Source organism: Pan paniscus, chromosome 6 (assembly GCF_029289425.2).
Source record: "Pan paniscus chromosome 6, NHGRI_mPanPan1-v2.0_pri, whole genome shotgun sequence".
In the NCBI taxonomy this organism is placed as follows: Eukaryota; Metazoa; Chordata; class Mammalia; order Primates; family Hominidae; genus Pan; species Pan paniscus.
Window position 1 is genome coordinate 164745045 of NC_073255.2, and position 22460 is coordinate 164767504.

Below are 22460 nucleotides of genomic sequence, written 5' to 3' on the forward strand. Positions count from 1 at the left end.
CTGCCATTCCCACTTTCTCCTCCAAACCCCATGTATTTACTGTAAAATGTCAATGCTCAGTAATTCAAAATGCAGTAACAAATATTTCTTTGTTTTCTTGGCATTTAAAACAGCCAGGACATCTCAAACTATCAAAAGTGGAGTTGTCCCCCATGCCACTCCCCAGCCTTCTTACTAGCTCTTTGATGGGTGGAGCCTCTCTTGTTCCCTGCTAGGGCCCCTTAGTGACAACCTTCGTTTAAATCCTCACCATGTATCAACATCTACATCTGCTGATTTGAGGCTGTTGCCTTCTCCATGCTGCCAAACACAACTCTGTGATAATGACAGCATTTGCCAGCACGCTTATGTGGTGACTCAGGAGACAGGGTGGCCAGCAAAGCAGCCTCTTTGTGGGAGTGGATTTTGAGAAGTGCTAATTCCGTGGCGGTTTGGAGATATTAATACCGTGCTGGCAGTAGATAAACAGACATCCGAGGGGCATATAATGAGAAGATAATCAGCCACTGCATCTTTTCCTCCTGGCTCTACCAACACATTTATTTTTTCTTCTTTAAAAAAAAAAGCATGTTCTCCTGGGTTTTGACGAATAGAGCCCTTAAATTGCGTAAACATGCACAGATACTGGTTGGTTCAGCTCCCAGCATCCCCACAGTATGACTTTCTAAGAACCACTGGTGTGTTAGGAGTTAACCACATTTTCAAACAATGCTCAGTCATAGCATATGGCACGGTAGCCTATTGCTTACCATAGCCTCTCCCTAAAGGGCAGCAAACCAGATGGTTTGAGTAGGGCCTTTGGTGTAATTATGACAGACACAAAGAAAGACATAACCACCATTCTCCCTCAATAATATCATGCTTCTTGTTTTCCAGTATTTGCTACAGTTAATTATACTTAATTTTTGAAAATTTGTTTTTGCAGTTTGATTGTTCATAACAAAGTTCCCTTTCCAGGTTGGGGAGGAACCATTCAAATATGTATCATTAAGTGTCTGCATATCATTTCCCATTCATCCTTCTCTAGCTAGTAGATGCAGGCCACATAGAGTGGCATCTCTCATTCCCAAGTGTGAGCAATTTTCTTATTCTGGCAAAAAAAAAAAAAAAAGATTTGTTGCATTTGAGAATTACTTTGCATTAGAGTCTAACCTGAGATTTTTTGTAGCTCCCATGGAGTATTGCTCCAAAACTGGTCATCTCAGATTTTATACTGTTTACTTTCTTTGTTCCCCATCTTGATTTGCTTTTTTCTTTTTTGAGATAGGGCCTCATTCTTTTACCCATGCTGCAGTGTAGTGGTGTGATCACAGCTCACAGCAACCTCAAACTCCTGATCCTCCTCCCTCAGCATTCCAAGTAGCTGGAACTACAGGCATGCACCACCACACTCGGCTAATTTTTAAATTTTTATTATGGAGATGGGGGTCTCATTGTGTTGTCCAGGCTGCTCACAAACTCCTGGGCTCAAGTGATCCCAGCACCCGGGCCTCCCAAAGTGTTGGGATCATAGGCATGAGCCACAGCACAAAGAATTTCCTTTCTACTAGAATGCCTCCCTCCTGCCTGCCTCTTCTCTCTTCATTCATAGTCTTATCTTTTCCAAGCCCACTTTGGGTAGAAGATCTACTCTCAGGAGTTCTTATAAGAGAAACACTTCGTTATGTAAAACCAATGTTTCTAACGTTGCCAAACTAAAAGAAGACATTTTCTGGTTGTTCTGTCGGCTAGAAAGATTTTGAGAAATTTAGGTCATGCTTTTATATGTTCCATTTTTTTCTCTATGTGCCTAATATTTTATAGCAGACTTTTCTTGAGGGCAGTGGCTTGTTTATAACATTCTGTAAATAGCCTGGTGCAATGTGGGCTTTTTACAGATTTTTTTTTTTTTGCTAGTTTTTAATATATGGATTGATATAGCATCTGACTGTACTAACCAGAAAAATGCTGAGCTAGGGAACTTTGTTATTTAACCTTTTATTTGGATTTCTAGCTTAGCAACTCATAGGTCTTGAAACCTTGGCTTCTCTCTCTGCCAGAATGCGTTAAGACCTCCAGGTGCTAACTGTTATTATTTCTGTTGACTGAGCCCCATATGCACTTCTAGTGCTCACTGACCTATCTTTTCTGTTGCAGAAACATTGCTGAGGCTCTTGTCAGCAAAGGTCTAGCCACAGTGATCAGATACCGGCAGGATGATGACCAGAGATCATCACACTACGATGAACTGCTTGCTGCAGAGGCCAGGTAAGACCAAACATTACTAAACACATGGGGACCCACACCCTCACTTTTTTCTTTCCCAGTTTTGTGCCTATACCTGAGCAGAATGTGTTGGAAAATAATATGCTGAGAAAGCATGTATTATTATTCCAGATTTTCCCCATGAAAAGAAGGACACACTTTGAACTTGCTGTCTAATTTTGTTTAAGTGCACTTGGTCTTCCATTTTAAAAAATATGTAAAATAGGTGTATATTAGATATGATCTCCCTTTGTAGCTGTATAAAAGAAAGCATGAATGAGTGCTCTGTAGGAGATATGTTTATCATCATTCCGGGACTAACTGTGAAGCCGTGCTTATGTCTGTAGTATATTTGCCTCTGTTTCTTACCTCCAAAGGCCTCTACTCCTAGCCCCTCCCATTTACCACCTCTAGACCTTTTGTCATGTACAAAGGAAAGAAAACATTTATTAGGAAATGAGTTTTAGTTTCAAACACTTCTGACAGCTGGCAGGAGACCATTTGAGAAGCCCTGCGACATTTTACTTTTGTCCTTCATCCCTGTGGCTGGTTGCCCCAAGGACATGCATGCTGCTCAGCAGTATTTCTGGCCATTGTCATCCCTCAAGGCTCTTACTCAGGGAGTCTTTTGTCACTGGGTAGTGTGGTAGTTGAGTGATTCCCAGACTTCCTGGGAAACAGAGCAAGAACTGAACTACTTATTGCTGAACTGACTTGGATAGCTCAGCAGACTGCTTGGACTCAACCAAAATATATCCATTGTTTAAACGTGATTTCAGAGGCCTGCCTCACTCAGCAGTTTTTCCATAGCCTCTAGGACCCATTTAGTTCTAGGAGTTTGGTAATTGTCAGGTTATTTTCTATAGTTAGAGGAGGAATGATTCTGGGCACATGTTATCTAATCTCGGCTTCAGATTTTGTCATTGAGATCACTTCTCTTGCTCTTTGGCCCATAACATTGCCCTGATATGTGACATTTACCTCTAACACCGTGTCACATCCTGATGGATAGAGCATCTGTAGAATGTCACACAGAATGTCAGCCGAGAAATCAGTCTGTCAGGCTGCTGTGGCTTTTGGATTCTTTCTTGTGGGCTTTTCCCAATAGACCCTGTTGAGGACCTCATTCTTAAGTACAAAGAATCCAGTGAAAATACTCACATCTTTGGTTGTTTAAGGCTCATTAATGGTCATTTAAAATATGTAGTTCGTGATTGGTGTTTTCTCATAAACCTCCTTACTTTCTTCTCTCCCTACCTATATTATCAGTAAGCAAGACAGTCCCAAAGAACTCATGATGAGAAATGTGATCATGATTTCTCATGATCTTGGTTCTGTTTTGTTTTGTTTTTTTAATTTTTTTAATTTTACTTTTTGTGAGTATATAACAGATGTATGTATTTATGGGTTACATAAGATGTTTTGATACAGGCATGCAATGCGTAATAATCACATTATGTAAAATGGGGTATCTGTCCTCTCAAGTATTTATCCTTCATGTTACAAACAATCCAGTTACACTCTTTTAGTTATTTTGAAATGTACAATTAAATTATTATTGACTATAGTGACCCTGCTGTGCAATCAAATACTAGGTCTTATTGATTCTTTCAAGCTATTTTTTTTTTTTTGTACCCATTATCCATCCCTACCTCTCCTCCACCTTCTCACTACCCCTCCCAGCCTTTGGTAACCTCTCTACTCTGTGTTTCCATGAGTTCAATTGTTTTGATTTTTAGATCCCACATATAAGTCAGAACATGCAGTGTTTTTTCTCTCTGTGCCTGGCTTATTTCACTTGGCATTATGACCTCCAGTTCCATCCATGTTGTTGCAAATGACAGGATCTCATTCTTTTTTAATGGCTGAATAGTACTCCATTGTGTATAAGTACCACAGTTTCTTTATCCGTTCATCTGTTGATGGACACTTAGGTTACTTCCAAGTTTTGGCTGTTGTGAACGGGGCTGTAGCAAACATGGGAGTACAGATATCTCTTCGATATACTAATTTCCCTTTTTTAGGCGGTATATACCCAGCAGTGTGATTGCTGGATCATATGGTAGCTCTATTTTTAGTTTCTTGAAGATCCTCCAAACTTTTCCCCGTAGTGGTTGTACTAATTTATATTCCCACCAGCAGTGTACGAGGGCTCCCTTTCCTCCACATCCTCGCCAGAATTTATTGCCTGTCTTTTGGATATAAGCCATTTTAACTGGGGTGAGATGATACCTCATTGTAGTTTTGATATGCATTTCTCTGATGATCAGTGATGTTGAGCACCTTTTCACATGCCCATTTGCCCTTTTTATGTCTTCTTTTGAGAAATGTCTATTCAAATATTTTGCCTATTATTTTAATTGGATTATTAGTCTTGGTACTGTTTGATCATCCAGCTCCAGTAGGAAATGGAACAATTACTAAACTATCCATGGGATTTGGGGGGTGGGTCCATGCTGGGCATATTCAGCCCAATCTGATGGTAACTTGAAGAACAGGTTATGCATTTCCAGAGTAGCAGGAGCCCTCAGCAATACAGTGGAATGTATAGTTATATTTTCCACGCAGGCTTCACACTGCCACCAGTGAATATGTTAATTATGACAGGCAGGTAAGCATGGAAATAATTTACAGGGCTGCTCTGGAAAGTGAGGCCAGAATAAGCTCTCTTATTATGCTGTTAGAAATAGCCATGTTGTGCTATAATACTTAATGAGTATTCATAGATAGTGAAATTTTTTAAGTTTTAGGTTTTAAAATGAAAACAGCCTTTTTAGTCTAGTGCTTATTTTGTGCAGAAGTAATGTAACAAGATGCTTGCTTGCTAAGGCAGTGAGCTGCCTAGAGATAATTGTGTTGAGCCATTGCTTTCAGACTGATGGTGAGAAAATTGGCTTCAGGGTCATTGCACTGTTGCAGGTTGAGTAAACGGAGAGAATTAACCACTTCCCTATGCCCATGAGGCATTGCCATAAGGAAATACAGGCCCCATAAAGAATGGGGAGAAATACTCAGCATGAACTGTGAGTGAATTTTTATTTGGAGCAGTCTTGTCAGTGAGCCCCAGGACTCTAAGCCTGGTGCCATCTTCTCGATGCTAACCCCCAGGAAAGTGAAGTCAGATTCAAGAAAGATCAGAATGCTTGCTAGATAGGAATGGTGGTTTTGTAGCTATTAAAAAAGATTTTCAGTGCAGAATCCCCATCCTCATGGTTTGGTGTTTTGTTTTGGTGGCTGTGGTTGTTTTGAGACAGGGCTTTGCTCTGTGTCCAGGCGGGAATGCAGTGGCACAATCATGACTCACTGCAGCCTCCCTTTCTTGAAAATGGTAAAGTTGACCACTTTTCAAGACCACCTACGTCCTGACACTGGCTTATTTGAGTTTGCCTTTAGTTTGAAGCACCTCGTTCTCCTATGACACATTCCCCATGTTCCCTTAGCATTCTTCTCACCTCTCTCACGTTACAGCGTGTCAGAGCTCTTTCACTGCTGCTTCTGCCCCTTATCTGGCCAGGTATTGAATATTATCTGAGTTTAGGGTTGTTTTTTCCTAGATAGATTAGCTGTATGTTTTCTAGGTGAACTCTGCTTTGTGATTTTATGCCCCTGTCAATGCATTTTCTCTACCTCCCAGCTTCGTGTCCTCTGCAGATCTCATTAGTGAGTTGTTTACTCCTTTTCTGGGCCCTGAATAAAACCCCTAAACAAGAATGGCTTTGGTGTTGACCCCAAGTCTCTCACTGCTTGAACTGTCACTTAACTGTCTTTTGTTTATCATTCTTCAGCCACTTTTTAATCTTCAGCGATTGTGTACTGAACCAAGCCAGTTTGAATTAATTTCCCAAGCAAAATTTCTTAAGGTACTGTACTTAATGCTTTGGCAAAAGCCAAATTCATAACATCTGCCACATTCATATCAGTCATTCGTTCTGACACTCTTTAGGTAAATAATAGACAGGTCAGGTGGCAAGGCATCATTCTGCTCTGTTCCTCCCTACCAGGGTATTGATTCCAACAGACTTCTTTGACCCTGGTTATTGCTGGTGATATCGGCAGTGGTGCAGAGTGCTCTTCTGTTGACTTTGCTTTCCAGTGCACTGCTTGGCCATTAGTACTTTCAGAGAAACATTGTAAGCTTTGGGGAAAGGGCAGCCCATTAAACTTGTCTGACTTAGGTCAGCACAGCTGCCTGCCTAGAAGTTGATGAGCTTTCTCAGGGCTCTGCAGCCCCTACTTCCTCTGCAAAGGGATATGATCTGCCAACCTTTCTCATATCATTTCATGGGCGCTCAGGGAGTGATGCGGTAGGCACTCATTGGGAGACTAGATGAGACAGAGGGGGAAGAAGAATACCAATTTGCAGTTTGCCTGTTGCTTTCAAGCATATCCACCTGCCTGCATAGAAACAAACTCTACCACATCAGCAGCTCTGTTCAGTTCGCTGACCCTTCAGCACTCCTTTACTCAGGTGCCTCTCTGCTTCTGGGAAACCCTCATAATGTCTTAAATACATGGCCCATCTAGAGGAAGTCACATCTTTTTTTGTTTAAAGGGTAAATAAACCTCACATTCCCAAAAGGCGGCCTTTCGGCCTTCTGGCCTTCCTTTCCAGCTCTGTTGTCTATCATCAGCTGACCCCTGCCTCATTACCTTATGTCCTAGCAAGATAAGGTTTTGGCATTTTCTCATATACTCTCAGGCCTTGTTTATCTCATAGACTTCGTTGAAAAGCCCTTGATGTTGTCCCACAGTTCTGAGAGTTCCAGTATGTGTAGCCTCTGTTTTTTGTCCCCCGCTCCCCACCCCGAATTTAGGTGCAGCTGACCCACAGTTCTCTGTGACACTCCTGAACTTGGTCTCCCTTTTTAGAAGCATCATATGGACTTCTTAGGGAGTGTGAAACATTATTTCTGTTCTGCATGTTCCTGTTTGATTCCCATATTGACTTTCCAGCATTTCCAGTTCCTCTTTTTGTTTTAGTGTTTCTCAGTTAGCTGGCCTGCTACATATGCCTAGTCTTGACGAGCCTTCCAAACTTTAGGCAGAGCTTTTAACTTCTTCAGGGAATATTCCGTATATCCTTCTGCGGTATTTCCAAGATAGTGAGTCATTACCAGGACCCTTTTTACTTTCTGAAGTGTCATAAAAATCTTTCATATGCTCTATTTTATGTATTTGGTGTAACACATCCAAGTTTTGATTTTGGAGAGGCCAGAATGTGAATTTCGTCATCATGCTAGATGTCTTCCAAGTGGAGCTTTTGTTGAGCATGTTATGGACACTGAATGCAAGTTGGTAATGTTTAGAGTCCGATCAAAACGTGGTTGTGTGCTATGTTTTCTTTATACATGGGGGATATCATCTATGTACATCTTCTGATGCTACCAGTAGCTTTATTTTAAGAATTCCTAGAAATTGTTAGAATCTGGCTCTTTGCAGGAAAACACAGAAGTTATGTTAGTTCAGAAGTTGGGGCTTTATTCCTTTAAGGTATCTTTTAATTCTAAGATTTGCAATTTCAAGATCGGATGTATATATTCAGAAAAGAAATTGATGCTCCAGCCTGACTGTAGGAAAGCAATTGTATTGAACAACCTAGTGTCTGAGCAGATTTAAATGAATTTAGATTCATTCTGGTCATACATAATGAAATTAGGGTTATCTCAGGAGAAGAGAAAAGGGCAGGCTCTCTCTTATCTTTTCATGTGTATTCTATTTCTTGCCTGGCACACTGCAGATTTAGAAAACCATGGTGGTGTCATCCATCTTTGAGAGGCAAGTGTGAACCTGCCCTCATCTCAGCGTCGCCTTGGCTACTTCTCTTCCTGGTCCCCTGAAGGACTCATTTTTCTGATTCAGCAAACCCTCTTTCTAAAAAACAAAAAACTAGCACTCCAGCCTTGCTGTGTTCTACATCTCCAATCTCCAAACTCCAAACCCCATAAGCACCAGTCTCTTGCTTTTTTTAGTGAGATTGGCAGTGCCCTCATATTGTAGGCTTCTGTGTTTGAACCTGTAGGAAATCTGCACTGGCATTTCTGTCACAGACTTTAGTCAAAAAGCTATAAACATATCAATAACTCTTTCTTTCTTAAACCAATATCCCTGGCTATTATTAAGAGGGGTTCAGTATTAATTGCATATCTCTCTTGGTAACGCAGTTAATGGGGGCCACAGTGGGCTTTCTAAGTTCCATATGTTTGTAGCAGTGACTTGTAAATATATTTTGCAATTCCATTGAATGAAGAGCTTCCACTGGGAAGGAAATGCTCTTGGTCTTCCACCCTGGACTTAGCTAGAGGAGCTCTCCCTTTTTTCTGATTTATAGGGAAGTGTTTCCATAAAATTTCAATAAATGGAAAAAGTGATGTGTGCCTTAAAAAAAAAAAAAAAAGAAGAAAGAAACTGTTGACTGGTCCTTCATATCTGTGTCTTCAGTTTTACTAGCATTCACATACTGGTTATGAATGGAATGTGAAGAGTTACTTGCCAGTATTTTCTGTTGCTAAGTTAAAAGATAGAATTTTAGGACTCTGAAATGGAAGAGGAGTATATTGGTTTGACACTATTGTGATTTGTTAAATGTTTTGATAAGAAAATTTCATTTCTATACCAGTCTGTTTAGACAATTGGCATTGAATTTATGTGTTTTGAAACTTTAAAACTGATATATCCTATCACAGAGTGTAGATTAAATGAGTTAATCAGTTCTCCAAGAAAGCATATCTTTCCTCTGTCAGAAACAGTGGTCAAGGCTGGTCTGTGTTGCATGTGATGGCTTTGCATTCATTTCTTCTCTTTATTCCTTTTTTTTTTTTTTTCTTTTGAGTGTATCCTGGCTTCCAGGCATGGGCGATAATAGTGGTGAACAAAAAAGATAATAGACTCAACCCTTTACAAAGCATGCAATCTCAGAGGGACAGGCATTAAATAATTTTATTAGTACTGCTGGATATTGCTGTTTTTCCTATTTCTTCTCTTTTCTTACCTGTTTTCTTAGCCCTCCCTCTTTCCTCCCTCTTTATTTTTGACACTGCTTGCCTTACATCTTTTTTATGCCATCTCTCATTTCTATTAAATTGTCCTGTGAGAGTATATTCCTGAAATTCATCTTCTCTGTCCAGCCTCTGTTCTTATCTTCTCAACAGTTTAATGGTATGGCTTTTAAATAAACCATGATTTCTCACTTTCAATCTAATGACCTCAACAAGTGAAAATTCTTTTTGAATAAAAGTAGAACCTGTTGAATATGGTGAAAAACAGAGCTCTTACTTGAAGTTTAATGGTAGATTCCTGTAACACCAGGGTATTGTTGGATTTTTAGCTCAAGCATCATAGGAAGCGGTAGTTCGGTGCCTTACGACTGCCCTCTTCACCCTCTGCATTACATCATGCCAGTACAGGTTGAAAGCCAGCACAGAGGAGGAGACTGGCCTTTCTCTTAAATGTCCTAATGGCTTCCGTTCTTTTTTAACTTTGGAAATGCACACCCCACCCTACATTTTGGGGTTGCAGTTAAGTGTCACGATCATGAGGTTGCTAACTGGATTCAGCACATGTCATTATGTGTCTGTGGAGGGTTTCGCTGTTGGGGAGTAGGGAAGATAAGTTTTTGCAAGTGGATGTGATAACAGGAAAATGCATTAAAAGAGCTGGTGTTGGGAAGTGATTTGACGATGCAGCTGAACGTGGGGAAATTTAGCTTTTCCCTTTCTTCAGAAAAGATGATGCACTCAACATCCAAATAGCAGTAATCAATCTGCATTTAAGGCAGCACAAATGGCCACTTCTGGAGAGCTGTATGATGTCTCCATTTCCAAATAGTTTTCTCCTTCAGGATATTAAGAGGATCTGTTCACTCCCTCCATCCCATCCTTCTCTTCCCTCCCACCCCTAGTTCCTTCTGACATAACTCATGCTGTGAGACTTTTCTTTATGATTCATGAGGGGCTGGGGTATAGCTGACGCCCTTTAGCTTTATCTCCTGTCTTGACTAGCAAGCCGTGGGTAGTCCTGCAGATCATGGGTGGATGATTAACTGCTGGAAAGCAGTCCTCCTTGGCTCTGTTCTGTAATCATTAGTCTACACTGGTTGTATTCCTTCAGAGAGGACATTGTTCTAGGCTAAACTTACTACATGAATTAGCCATCAATGTGTCTTCCCCCACCCCCATCCGCCAAAATAGGTTCAGCTATGACCACTTATCTGTCCAGAGCCACTTGTCTGTTTTCTTCCGTCTCACTCTCCTCTTGGCTAAGAGGCTCTTGCTTCTTTCACACAACCCAAAATATTTGATATGTTGGGAGGTTCTTGTACTGGGAATATAATTTCAATCCAAAATAAATTGTAACTATAAAGTGATAACACTTGACCCTTGACTTTCTTGAATGTCTTACAACTTGCTTCCCTAAACCAGTGGCTCTCAGACCAGGCACATCACTATCGCTCGGAAACTTGTTAGAAATGTGAATTCTCAGCACCCTGCCCCCTGCAGTCTAACACATTCTTTAGGTGATTCTGATGCACACTAAAATTTGAGAAGCACTGCCCTAATCAGTTCCTGATCATTGTAAAACAAATCAAAGTGTATGCCCTTTCATGGAAGATTGATCATTTAATCTTCATTGTAATTGGAATTACAGTCGTGGTTATAAGTAACAGAGAACAAGGCATGGAATGGATGAGCTTTGGATTTCTATAGTATGTCCCAGCTCTTTATTCCCCTTGACTCCTGTCTCTTTCCCCCTTCCTCAGACTCTGACTTCATGGCTCCTTAATTCGATTCCTTCTGAATAGCCTCCACCAGCTCTTGGCTAATTTAATGTGAAATCATCTCGAGTGTTACAGTGCTTGCTTGCTTTGGCTCATCTGCAGCGTCAGGTGGCTGAGTGGGTTGGAGAGCTGAGTCTCTATTAGGCATATCCCTATCATGCTTCTGCTCTAATCCTTAGAAGTCTCTCAGGAGGACTATAGTTCAAATAATTAATCACTGATACATCAATGCACAGAATTTTGTAGCTGATTGTGAACGGGAAATCCGCTTCATAGCTTTCTTTCATTTGCAGGATTCTTTACATCTAAATTTCTTGTAAACTTCCTTGTGCATTTCTGTTTTATCCTGAGCTGCTTCTGACTCTGCCTCCCGCCAGCACCCTCCAACTTTGGGCCCAGAAGTTGAGAAGAATTACTTCCCATTGCTCTTGCTTTTGCATCAAGGTCAGAGAGCCAAATCTCTGGGGTATGGCAATGAATTTTTTCCAGTAAATCAGAATAAATGTAGCTCACATTGGAAAACCATTTTCCAAACTGAACATTGTCACAGAATTGTTGCTTTTCACTCAGTCAAAAGACACATTAAAGTTTTCTGTAACTGATGTGTTTGTGATATGTAACAAGTATTTTATCAGGTATTTTGGGGGTAAAAACAAAAACACAGGATCTAGTGGTGATTTCAGTGAACAAGTAAATAATTACAAATATAGTTACAAAAATGGGGAATATATGTGGGTAGTTGGGATTCATAGGGAAAGGAGCACCCAGATTGATGGGTTATCCACCAATAGAGTCCACAAGAGAAGGCATGTTCTGTTTGGTTTGCCTTGGTAAAGGGAGATGGAAAGCAAATGCCAATTTCTTGCCGTATGACAGCAGTTCCTTATCCTAAGGAAGTAATTGGCAAGGTGCTTAGAAGTTATTCCTCATGGCATTATCTATAGTAGTAGAACTATTCACATAAATATCTAGCAACAGGGGATTGATTAAAATTTTGAACCATACATCCATATATGATGGATTTCCTGTGCACCTATTAAAAGTGGTACTTAAACGGTGTTTTTTTTTTCTTGAAATAGGATTATGAGTCATTGTTTCCTGAAATTTTTTTCTGATGAACTTTGTAATCAGAACAGCAAAAACTATAAAATCAGTGTCATTGAGGCAGTTTTGAGTAATTTACCTTCCTGAGGCCCTATCCTCTCAAGAAGACTTTAGACTGCTCATAACCACTACTACCCAGCTCTAATAATCCTTTGATCCTAATCTGGGATAGTAGAGTTTGCAACTGTGTTCCCCTCATCTCTAGCACTGAGTTGGTTGTTCTCTGCCTTGGAGTTCATAATCCCTTTCCTCCCCCTTACCTGCCACTGTAGATCCATTGTCATACCCAGCACAATAGCATGTATCTTCATTCCTTCCTTATATTAGCTTTAGACGAGATGATGACCTAGAGTTCTTTGTTATTTGCTTCACTGCCTCATAATACCTACTGACTCATTAGTCCACCCACCTCCCCTTGACCGTAGGACTCAATTTCCTCATTTCCAGTCTATGCACTCTCAATCTTTTCTGTCTTTCTCATCGGTAATTCTCAATTACATTGAAAATGCAGCTGCATAATCTTAGTGCCCCCACCTACCATTCTGCACCTGCTCCTGCTCTGTATCTTATTTTCTGAGTGGTGCCACCCTGTCACTTCCTCCAGCTGCCAAGTAACCAGGAGAAAGGCCGAAGGAATTGTTTATTGCTACCCTGTTGCACTGATGTCTGTATTTGGTTCATGCTGAAAAACCGTATTCCTCAATGTGACCTGAAACACAATGAGAAGTGCTTCGGAAGTTTACCAAGTTTTTTACTCTTTGTTCTGCTTTTCAACCTTTTCTGTTGGAATTAATTTTTCTTCCTACTGAGTCATTTTTCCTTGATTATTTAATAGGTGTTCCTTACAATCCTGCTACTTGGTTCTGTTTTATTGTTTACAGTGGTCAAGCTTTGCTCCCACTCACTGCCACTTAGATTCTTGCCCATCTCTTGTAGTTCCAGGAGACTTGATGTGGGATGTGATGCTTTTGTTCTGGATGCTCCTCTGCTTCTGTTTCTGCTCAGAGGCCAGTCTTTAGCTGCTTCTGCCCTGGAGCATAGATCATGAAACTGTGTATCTGGGAAAGCCAACAAACCTCATTTTTTTGCCCTACAGTCACTTTGGCATTGTCACTGTCTCCAATTTGAAATATTTTCACTGTTCCGCATTAATCAGTCAGTTACCAAGCATTTGTTCAGCTTTACTTGGCACACTTTAATTGAACTAGATGGCCCTGAATTTATAATTATGGAAAGATAGCTGTCTGTTAAATACTATAATAAAGATTAAGGGCAGAATACTAACCCTCAAGGGACCTGTAGTCTAGATACAGAAATAAAGATTAACACATGAAACAATTTGAAAGTCATATGTTGCAGTTTATAATTACATGCTGAACTGAGTGATACCTGCACACAACACACACACACACACACATTATACTACCATTTCAAAGGAGTTCACCTAGGACCCCAGGTTAAAAATTTCTGTTCTCCCAACTATTTTACGATTGTAGTGAGGTTGTGGCTACAGATAGGTGATACTTTTTTCATTTTAGTGTTGACCTAGAACAACAAGTGGAATCAAGGGGAAAGCAAAAGCCCAGGGGACACACATAATTAATTACTGGCATGTAGGGGGCATGAAGAAAATGGGCCTAATTGGATTAGGAGTAATGTGGAAATCATGTGGATATGTAAACTGGGGCCACATGGTCGAGACCCATGAAAGCCAAGTCTGAGAATTTCCACTTGATTTCACAAGCTGGTTGGTTGTCTTTGTTTGGAGTATAAGTAGGGGAGGAAAATGATGACGTCGATTTTTATTGAGAAGTGATGTGGGAGTGGTGTGCAATATTCAGTCAAAGTGTGTGTAGCTTCAAAAGGGATTGCATGAATTTAGTTAAGATATCCCTGATGTTATCTTGAAATAAATTGGTGAGGGCCTAGACCAAGAGGGTTCCAAAAGGGCCAAGTGAGCACAATTATGAAAGAAGAATGTTGGATGTTGGGGTAAAGCAAAAGCAGAGTGAAGAGACATCATGGAGGCTGCTTACCAGGAAAGCATTGTTAAAAGGAAGTTACAGATGAGGAGACGTGTTCAGGGGTCCTAATCTCTCTCAGCTCTGTAGCCTCCTTGCCCCGTCATCTCCCTGCCACCTATTGCATGCCATTTCTGCTTTCTGTCATTTTATTTTCTTTAGATCTCTTTCATGTATGAAAGTAGTTCTTTTTGTAAAACTCTGTTGAAAGCTCCTGCTCCCTCAGAAAATTCACAGATACTTTAGGGTGGATCAGAGATATTTCTAGCATCTGAGCTGACGTGCACTATGTTCCCAGGTTAAGAATTCCTGATGTGATAACTATTTTATGATTGTGATAAGGTTGGATCTAGCCATAAATCCTTTGAATTTCTTTGTAAGCTCACAAAAATATTTGTTCAGAATAACAATCTACCGTCGTTGAATTGGCCGTAAGATGGAGGCCTGTTTGTTGGCACGGGAGGGACTGTGACTGCGGTGCTCAGACATCCAGCTTGGAGAGCATTGGTCTTGAGATTTTCTGGATGAACTAGGGACTGCAAACCTAAGAGCAGACTCTTCCTTGGCATAAAATGTGTGCAGATTCTAATCTTGTGCTGAGGCCATGGAGATGATCTCCCTGCAAAAATGTTGTCTGCCTTTGCAAAGTTGTAGGTTTTTTTCTTCTAGAGGAAAAGCAGCAGCTAATATGTGAGAGTTTCGAGCTTTGCTGTTTAAAGAAAGCAGAGTTTTCCAGTGGTCTGAATAGAGTTCATCTTCCCACACTGTAGTACCATACAGCCCTGTGGCTCCTAGAAACAACCTAGAAAGCTGTGTTTTCATCTTTCTGTTGCCCTGCCACTCCTTGGCATGTGTGTGGATATATACTTTCTTTCCCTGACTGGTAATGATGTTTGTCAGTTATTGACACTGGTAGTGTTTGCTGTCTTTGTACTGCTGCATCTTGGAGAAGAAAGCTGCTGAGAGGAGTAGGCTATGTTCTGCCCCACTGCTTCCTTTCTCCTGGCTGGCCTGCACACTAGCCTGCCTTTGTGAGGAAGCGGCTGTTAAGCAGACACAGCAGGAGAAGTTTAGAAGTCAGGAGTTTCATTCCTTGCCTAATGAAAAGGGATGCAGACTTGTGGCTGAGGCCAACAGGGAAAGGCAGTATGGGGAGCAGGAATTAGTGTTTGCTCTGTGGAGCAGATACGGTGGAAGCCAGCCTGCGGTCTGCCTACCTTCCCACGTCTCAAAGACAGAGCTCCACAAATCTATCCCAGAGAAACTGGGTTATGTGAGATGCAGAGGAGAACCCCACTGAGAAGTGGTAGCAAGGCAGTACACCTTGTTTTCAGCAGAGCCTGGGTCTCCATGTTATGTATCCTCATAGCCTGGAATAAAGATGGTACTCTCCCTTTGCAGATAGTGGTGGCAGGCCTCCCCTCTTGGCATTTGCTCCTCTCCTCTGTGAGATTCATTCCTGAATTCCTACTTCCCCCAGATACTCTTTCGTGGAGAATCTCTTGCTGTGGCATCAGACTTGTGACAAGCAGAGGGAGGTTTTCTGGAAATGGCTCACTCAGCATCGTTCCTGCAGCAGTGTGGGAACCAGAAGTGAAGAAGCCTCTGCACAGGGAAAGGAGACCTGTGCTGCCGCAGGTTATTCTGCTCTTTTCTCACAGATCCCTCCCACTTTGCAGCCTGGGTCTAGTGTGCTACTAAGAGGCTAGAGTGCTTCCTGGGTGGGCATATTTGAATTTAGTGGTTAACTACCTATTGTTAACTTTGAATTTTGCTTCTCTTTCCTGAAGAATTAACAAAATAAGGGCTACTTCTCAGTTTATATATGCTGGTACAGTGCTCCTTTCTTGCTGCCTCTTGAATGTGCCAGAAATTGATAAGAGTTTAACAGTAATATTTTAAGTGTGAAAAAATTGTCTTTGAACGTTTTCCCAAAATTTATGCCAGAACACAAATAAGTATCCAATAATATGCTTTTTAGAAGCAGGGTAGAGCATGAATAATATTAATACTAAGACAATTTTAAAGAATCATTTTGCTGTTATTGTTTTAAATGTCATATGTATACTATTATCCACGTCTTCCAGTTTCTGATGTTAGTTTTTTCCTCTTTGGTAGCGTATTTAGTTTCGGTTAAGTCCTAGATTTCTGCTTATAGCACAGAGCTACTTTGTGGTCACAGAAAGAAAGCAGAATTATAGTTTCCCACCTCACTGCTTTTGCCTCGAGGATCTTTGCTTTCTAACTTACTGCTCAGGCCCTGTTCTTTTTTTCTCATAGTACATGAGATGTTCTCCAGCCCCAGGAAAGGCCACAATTTCAGCAGTGCTCTAACTTGAACCTGTCTGTTTACAGAACAGATCTATTTATTTTGGTTGTCCTTGTTGTTAAAAGATAAGGCTGTAGGCATTTAGTGCCCCATAGGACCTGCAGAATGCTTTGCAGGCCTTGCCTTGAAGGAGGTGAGGTACGGTCAGGGTGGGAAGGAGCTTGTCTTGCATCACAGAAGCTTCAGTCTTACGGCTGCTCCTTCCAATTTGCAGTAGCAAAATAAGGAGAGCCTGTTGGTGGCAGAGGAGGTTATAGAAATAGGACACGCAAGATGTAAGCAGGGCTTTGGGGAGGTGGAAGAGTTGGATTGTTAGTTGGCTTCTAGCCACCAACCTCTAGTCTTTTACTGGTAGCTTGCAAATCCCAAAGGGTGAGGGGCAAAGCTTGAGAATCGCCTTGGTTGCTGACCACTACCAGGATCCCTGAATGATAAATCACTAGAGGAAATTGTAAAGGGAAATATTTTTACCCGTTTACAATTTCTTTTACTTTTTTTTTTGAGACAAAGTCTTGCTCTTTCGCCCAGGTTAGAGTGCAGTGGAGTGATCTTGGCTCACTGCAACCTCCACCTCCTGAGTTCAAGCAGTTCTGCCTCAGCCTCCCAAGTAGCTAGGATTACAGGTGTGTGCCACCACACCTGGCTGATTTTTTTTATTTTTATTTTTTTTTTGAGATGGAGTCTCTCTCGCCCAGGCTGGAGTGCAGTTGCTCAATCTTGGCTCACTGCAACCTCCACCTCCCGGGTTCAAGGAATTCTCCTGCCTCAGCCTCCCGAGTAGCTGGGATTCCAGGTACCTGCCACCACACCCAGCTAATTTTTTTGTATTTTTAGTAGAGACAGGGTTTCACCATATTGGCCAGGCTGGTCTCAAACTCCTGACCTTGTGATCTGCCTGCCTCGGCCTCCCAAAGTGCTGAGATTACAGGCTTGAGCCCCTGCACCCAGCCCGATTTTTTTTTTTTTTTTTTTTTTTTTTGTAGGGACAGGGTTTCGCATGTTGGCCAGACTGGTCTCGAACTCCTGACCTCGAGTGATCTGCCCGCCTTGGCTTCCCAAAGTACTGGGATTACAGGTGTGAACCACTGCACCCGGCCCCATTTGCCGTTTCTAAAGCTGAAGCCCTTGATTCAAATTCAGAAGAAGCCACGGGATTCAAGGAGCTTGGAAGTGCTGTCTTTCAGTTAGCATTTTAGATAAGAGTGAGAGAGAGGGTATGATTTTTATTTTCTTGTTAATTCAGTACTTGCCCTCATCAAGGAGTAGAAACTAGATAGTAGGAAAACTTTTGTTGTTTCTGAACCAGAAGCATTTCAGATGAGTTGAGTGAGGGACACATCCCCTGGGATGAAGCAAGGGGGCGCAGGTGGATGATAAAAGCCCAAGTGTGAAAGAAATAAGACTATTCTACCTAGCACTGAGCAAAACCCACCCAATTTGGCTTATGAGGGTTTACTTTAGAAAGTGATGACCCTGAAAGTAACCCCTGCAGAAGTGTGTCCTCTACCCCTGCTCCTTGAGTGAGTTCCTGAAAGGGAAGAGGTGGAAATGTGGCTGACAGTGTGAGGGTCCCTGACATTTGGCCCTGGGCTGGGCAGCTTTCTCAGCACTTCCTCTGGAATTCAAAAACCCTAAAAAGTTGAGTCTCCATAGACAAGATTTGTGGGAACATCCCCTAATCTCTAGTTCTCTATCTCTAAGCTCAGAACTCTTACCTGCTGATGTCTGCAGGCTGGCAGTACACAAGAAGGCCTTATCCAACAGTGTACAGACCAAGTAATTCACCAGTCAGCTTTTATTCTGTGGTCCTTCATTGTTATACCAGTAATCGTACCTAGTGAGGCGTAGGCTTCTGTCCCCAGAGCTACCACTCAGAGGACTGGGTGATTAGAGCAAACCAACCCATGGCTGAGGTTGGCAGAGTCCCAGAGTTCCCTGTTAAATCCCCTCTTATTATAGCTAAGACTGATTGAAAATGAGACTTAATGTCAGTTATGTAGCATTTGCTAATTTTTTTTCCTCTGTTAAATGACTTTTCTCTACAGTATTGCTCCATTCAGGGCAACTTATCTTTTTACCTGGGAGGAACTTATTTCCATTAGAATTGGAACACCAGCCACATATTTTGCATTTAAAATGTTTCATGTGATTAAACACGGAAAGAAACGTTATTACTTCTGTTTCTTAGGCCTGTGCTCCTCTAACTGATTCTTCTTTTGTGCCTGGAACAATGCCTTTAATTTGAAAACAAGTAAGGCAGCCCTCTGATTACTAAGCACACTGTTAGTGGAAACTGTCAGCCAAGTGCTGGTAACAGGGCTTAAGAGAAGAGCAGCTTTATAATCCCCCCTCCACCAAATCCTCTTGCACAGACTGGCTACTCAGCAGTGTACAGTGTGACTTGTGTAGTCATACATCCCCACTTTAACAACCCTCGCTTCTCTCTTCATTTTTGCACCCTCCTACCCCTTCCCATTGTGATTCTTGTTTTAATCGGTTTTTCTCTTCTTCCTTAACAGAGCTATTAAGAATGGCAAAGGATTGCATAGCAAGAAGGAAGTGCCTATCCACCGTGTTGCAGATATATCTGGGGTGAGTTGAGTCCCTGAATCAAGCTGTGTGGCTCAGAGGCTCAAGAGCGTGTCTGCATATTTGCTGAAGGACTTCAGCTTATGTATTTTCTCTAGCTCGCTCCTTTTCAGGCACTGACTGTGACTTTTCCCCACCCCGGGGCATCTACTTAGGTATCTATAGGGAGCCTGTTTTATTATCTGGAAAAGCAGAATTAACTTCATTCTTTTTCTTTACCTGAACTGTTTCTATGTTGCTTTTTCATTTTTAATCACTGTATTTTGAGTTTGGAAGGTAGTTCTTCTTGGTTGTATTAAAATAAAATTGCCTCTTTTTAAAACCCCTGTCCAGTTCTTGCTGTGAGTGGGAAGTCTTAGTAGCAAAAGGTCAAGTATAGGTTTCAGGAGAAGTATATGAATTCATCAGGATTTCCTCATGACCTCTTGTTCCTCTGCTTGCCTGTAAGTGGGACAGAATGGAGAAATGTATGAACATCCTTTGAGATAATTACATATAGATAATAAAGAAGAATCAATGGCACCAATATTTTAGAGCTCCCAATAGGCTGTGTCCAAATGTTTCTTTAACTGTAAGGACTTTACCTTTGAATGTTTAGGGTCTCTTTGGCTGCATAGATCCGTTTGATAGTTGAGCTAGTTTATTCATTTAGTCAACAAGTATTTGTTGAGTGCCTGCTGTATGCCAGGAATTGCTCTAAGCTCTGAGAATATAACAATGAAGAAAACTACTGAAGTCCCTGCATTCAAGTCGGAAAGGGAGGCAGTTGCAATGTCAGGTAGCGAAAACTACTGTGAAGAGAAGTAAAACTGGCCGAGGGGATAGTGAGTGGTGTAAGTGCTGATTTTGATCAGGTGGCCAGGAAAGGCACTCTCTATTGCCAAGACACGTACCATCCATTTCAACACCACAGTCACTAATGGTTAAGGAGAGGATCAGGTCTGTGCCATGCATAGGGAAGATGCCCAGGGGAGATGAAGCCCAGGGTAGATGGAAGGAGGAAGAGCTGGTAAATCTTAGCTTAGGCACTCAGGGAATTTGCCTTGGGCCCTAGAAGAAAATACTAGTATAAACAAAAGTGCTAGAGCTCAGCCTAGGCTGCAGGAGAGATGAATCAGAGTGTATTATCTTCCTGTTATGTGGTGTGCCCAGGCCTGGTGGAGGCTTTTTCTGTTGCTCCTGGTGATTGCTTGCTAAAAATGTGTCTGGCAGGCTCCGCCTTGTCTAGGTGTAGTGGTTTCCTGCTCATCTTAAACAATGGGACTCTTGAGCTTTTCTTTCTCTATAACCAGTCACTGCAGATTATAGGTTAAACAATGTTACCTACAACATGTTAACTGGACTTCAGTCTACAGGTTGGGGCCTCTGTTAAGTGGGTGAAGTGAAGTGATATGCACTTTTTGTGGCTTAGAATCCTGAGAAGCCCAGAAACCTGTAGCTAATGGCCTTTGAGCCACAGGTAACTATGGTGTATCTGCTAATGTTCATTTTTAACAGGTGTAACTCATCCAGTGCGATGTTACTTGGCCTATTTTCTGTGTAGCTTACCCAGCTGAGTTATTCTTTGCATATATATTGTTAATATTTTTATGTATGTGCGTGGCATTCTCAACAATGCTTTCCTTAATATTTGTCTTTTGGTAAAGCTGTTATAGTAATAAAAGGGCAAATTTTTGGTGGTTCCTCAGCAGGAGAAAAAAGTTATAAGTGCTTTGGAAAATGCAATGAAAACCCTTCTACACAAAGGGCCAAATATGCCCATCCAAAAACTTATGTGGGGCCCATACTCCAGGGCCTTCCAGAAGCTGATTTCAACCTTAGGGATAGGCTCTCTCCTTGGGCCCACCTGAGTTCATTTCTAGTTCTGATTTGGCACCAACAGTGAGGTGAAGCAACTCTAAGGAGGTTTTGAGGTTCAGGCACACCGGTCTCAGGGTTGTCCTCTCCACACCCCTCAATGTGGTATCCTAAAGATCTTTATTGCTGTCTCTGAATCTTATGCTGCCTCCTGCCTTGATGATTTCTGATGCTTTTTTTATTCCTTTATTTCCGTTGTCATTAGCAGTGGTTCTTGTGAAACTTGTCTTCATTTATTTATTTACTTTTGTTCCTACCCCACCAATTCCCCCTTAAACTCTAGCTCAGTTTCATACCAATTTTTATTATCTTTTCTGTCTCAGTATTGGAGGATTGGTTTGCTCTTAAGTTAAACATAAATGCCAGTTAAATTTCTCTCAGTCACCACATAAATAAAAGAGTAAAGCTTGAGCAAGTGGGAGACTGAAAGTGAAAAAGCTGTTCGATTTCAATGGATGTCAGATATGACCTTGTCTGCCTGAATCACAAATTATTCACCTAAGAGTGCAGTTTTTTTGGTGTCCTCTTTAATAGAGGAGTTTTGTCTTTTCCCACCTTCTTCCCTTCTTTCCATCACAGTGTTAAGTCTGTGTGTATGTTGGGTGCCCTTGTTCAATTTAAGTGAGATGTATGGGTTTTCTGCTTCCTGAAGCATGCTGGCAATTTTGCTGTCTGTGGGACAGGTGTGAGGTCAGATGGGCAGACGGCTTACAGCCAGATGAAAAATAAACAGGGAAAAAAACAATGTAATGTACATATACGTAATGGTTTCACAGAGGTTTCTTAATTGTTTTTTAATCTTTAACTGTGTTACCTACTGCCCCAGATTGATCCGCCTCTTAGTTGCAGGCCATGATAAATGGAGGTTTTTGTTGAGCTGACAGTGTAGGCAATATCTGCCAAAATAATTTACAATGAACTGGTGTTTGTGCATAATATCTCTCACCACCCTCCTCTCCATCCCAGTACACATCGTTGGTGAGGAAAAAGACATGCTTAAGTGCACATTCTGTCTCCTAAACACTCTTAAGAAATGTGTTGTATGGAAGAGATTATATCATAATGGTGGAGCAAATAACCTGTAATTTTGTTCTAGTGTTAACTGCCTCCATTTTAGGAGTTGAGTTTCTACTCCTTTTCCATGATCTCTTCTCTTGCTGTTTAAAAAATGATTTCACAGAGTAAAGGTCAGAGTGCGTTAAAATGCTTTTGTATGAAGACCTAGCAAATACAAGACCTGCTTGGCTGATTGCTTATGGTTGGAAGTGACTCATCTAAGCACAGGAGTGTGAGGTTTATGGCTTGGAACGTAAGATACCAGCCTCTGTAGTGGCCAAATAAGCCGGCCTTTTTGTTTGTTATTACAGATGGGTTTTGATGTCAAGGTCAACTGAGTTTTGAGTTGTCCATAAGATGGACAGAACATCTGCATATAACACCAACTGAATGAACCCCCAGTTTGTCTAGGGCTTTGATAAAAAATTTGGCCCTCTGGACCAGGCGTGGTGGCTCACGCCTATAATCCCAGCACTTTGGGAGGCCG

The 22460-nt window shown here is 41.5% G+C and overlaps 1 protein-coding gene across 1 annotated transcript in view; it reads left to right on the forward strand.

Annotated features, from left to right (window-relative positions):
- SND1 (staphylococcal nuclease and tudor domain containing 1) overlaps positions 1 to 22460 on the forward strand; it is a 436722-nt gene that overhangs the window by 234084 nt on the left and 180178 nt on the right. The window contains exons 13-14 of the mRNA XM_003806046.5: positions 2137 to 2247; positions 18991 to 19063. Of these exons, the coding sequence (XP_003806094.1) occupies positions 2137 to 2247; positions 18991 to 19063 (184 nt within the window). The remainder of the gene's footprint in view (positions 1 to 2136; positions 2248 to 18990; positions 19064 to 22460) is intronic.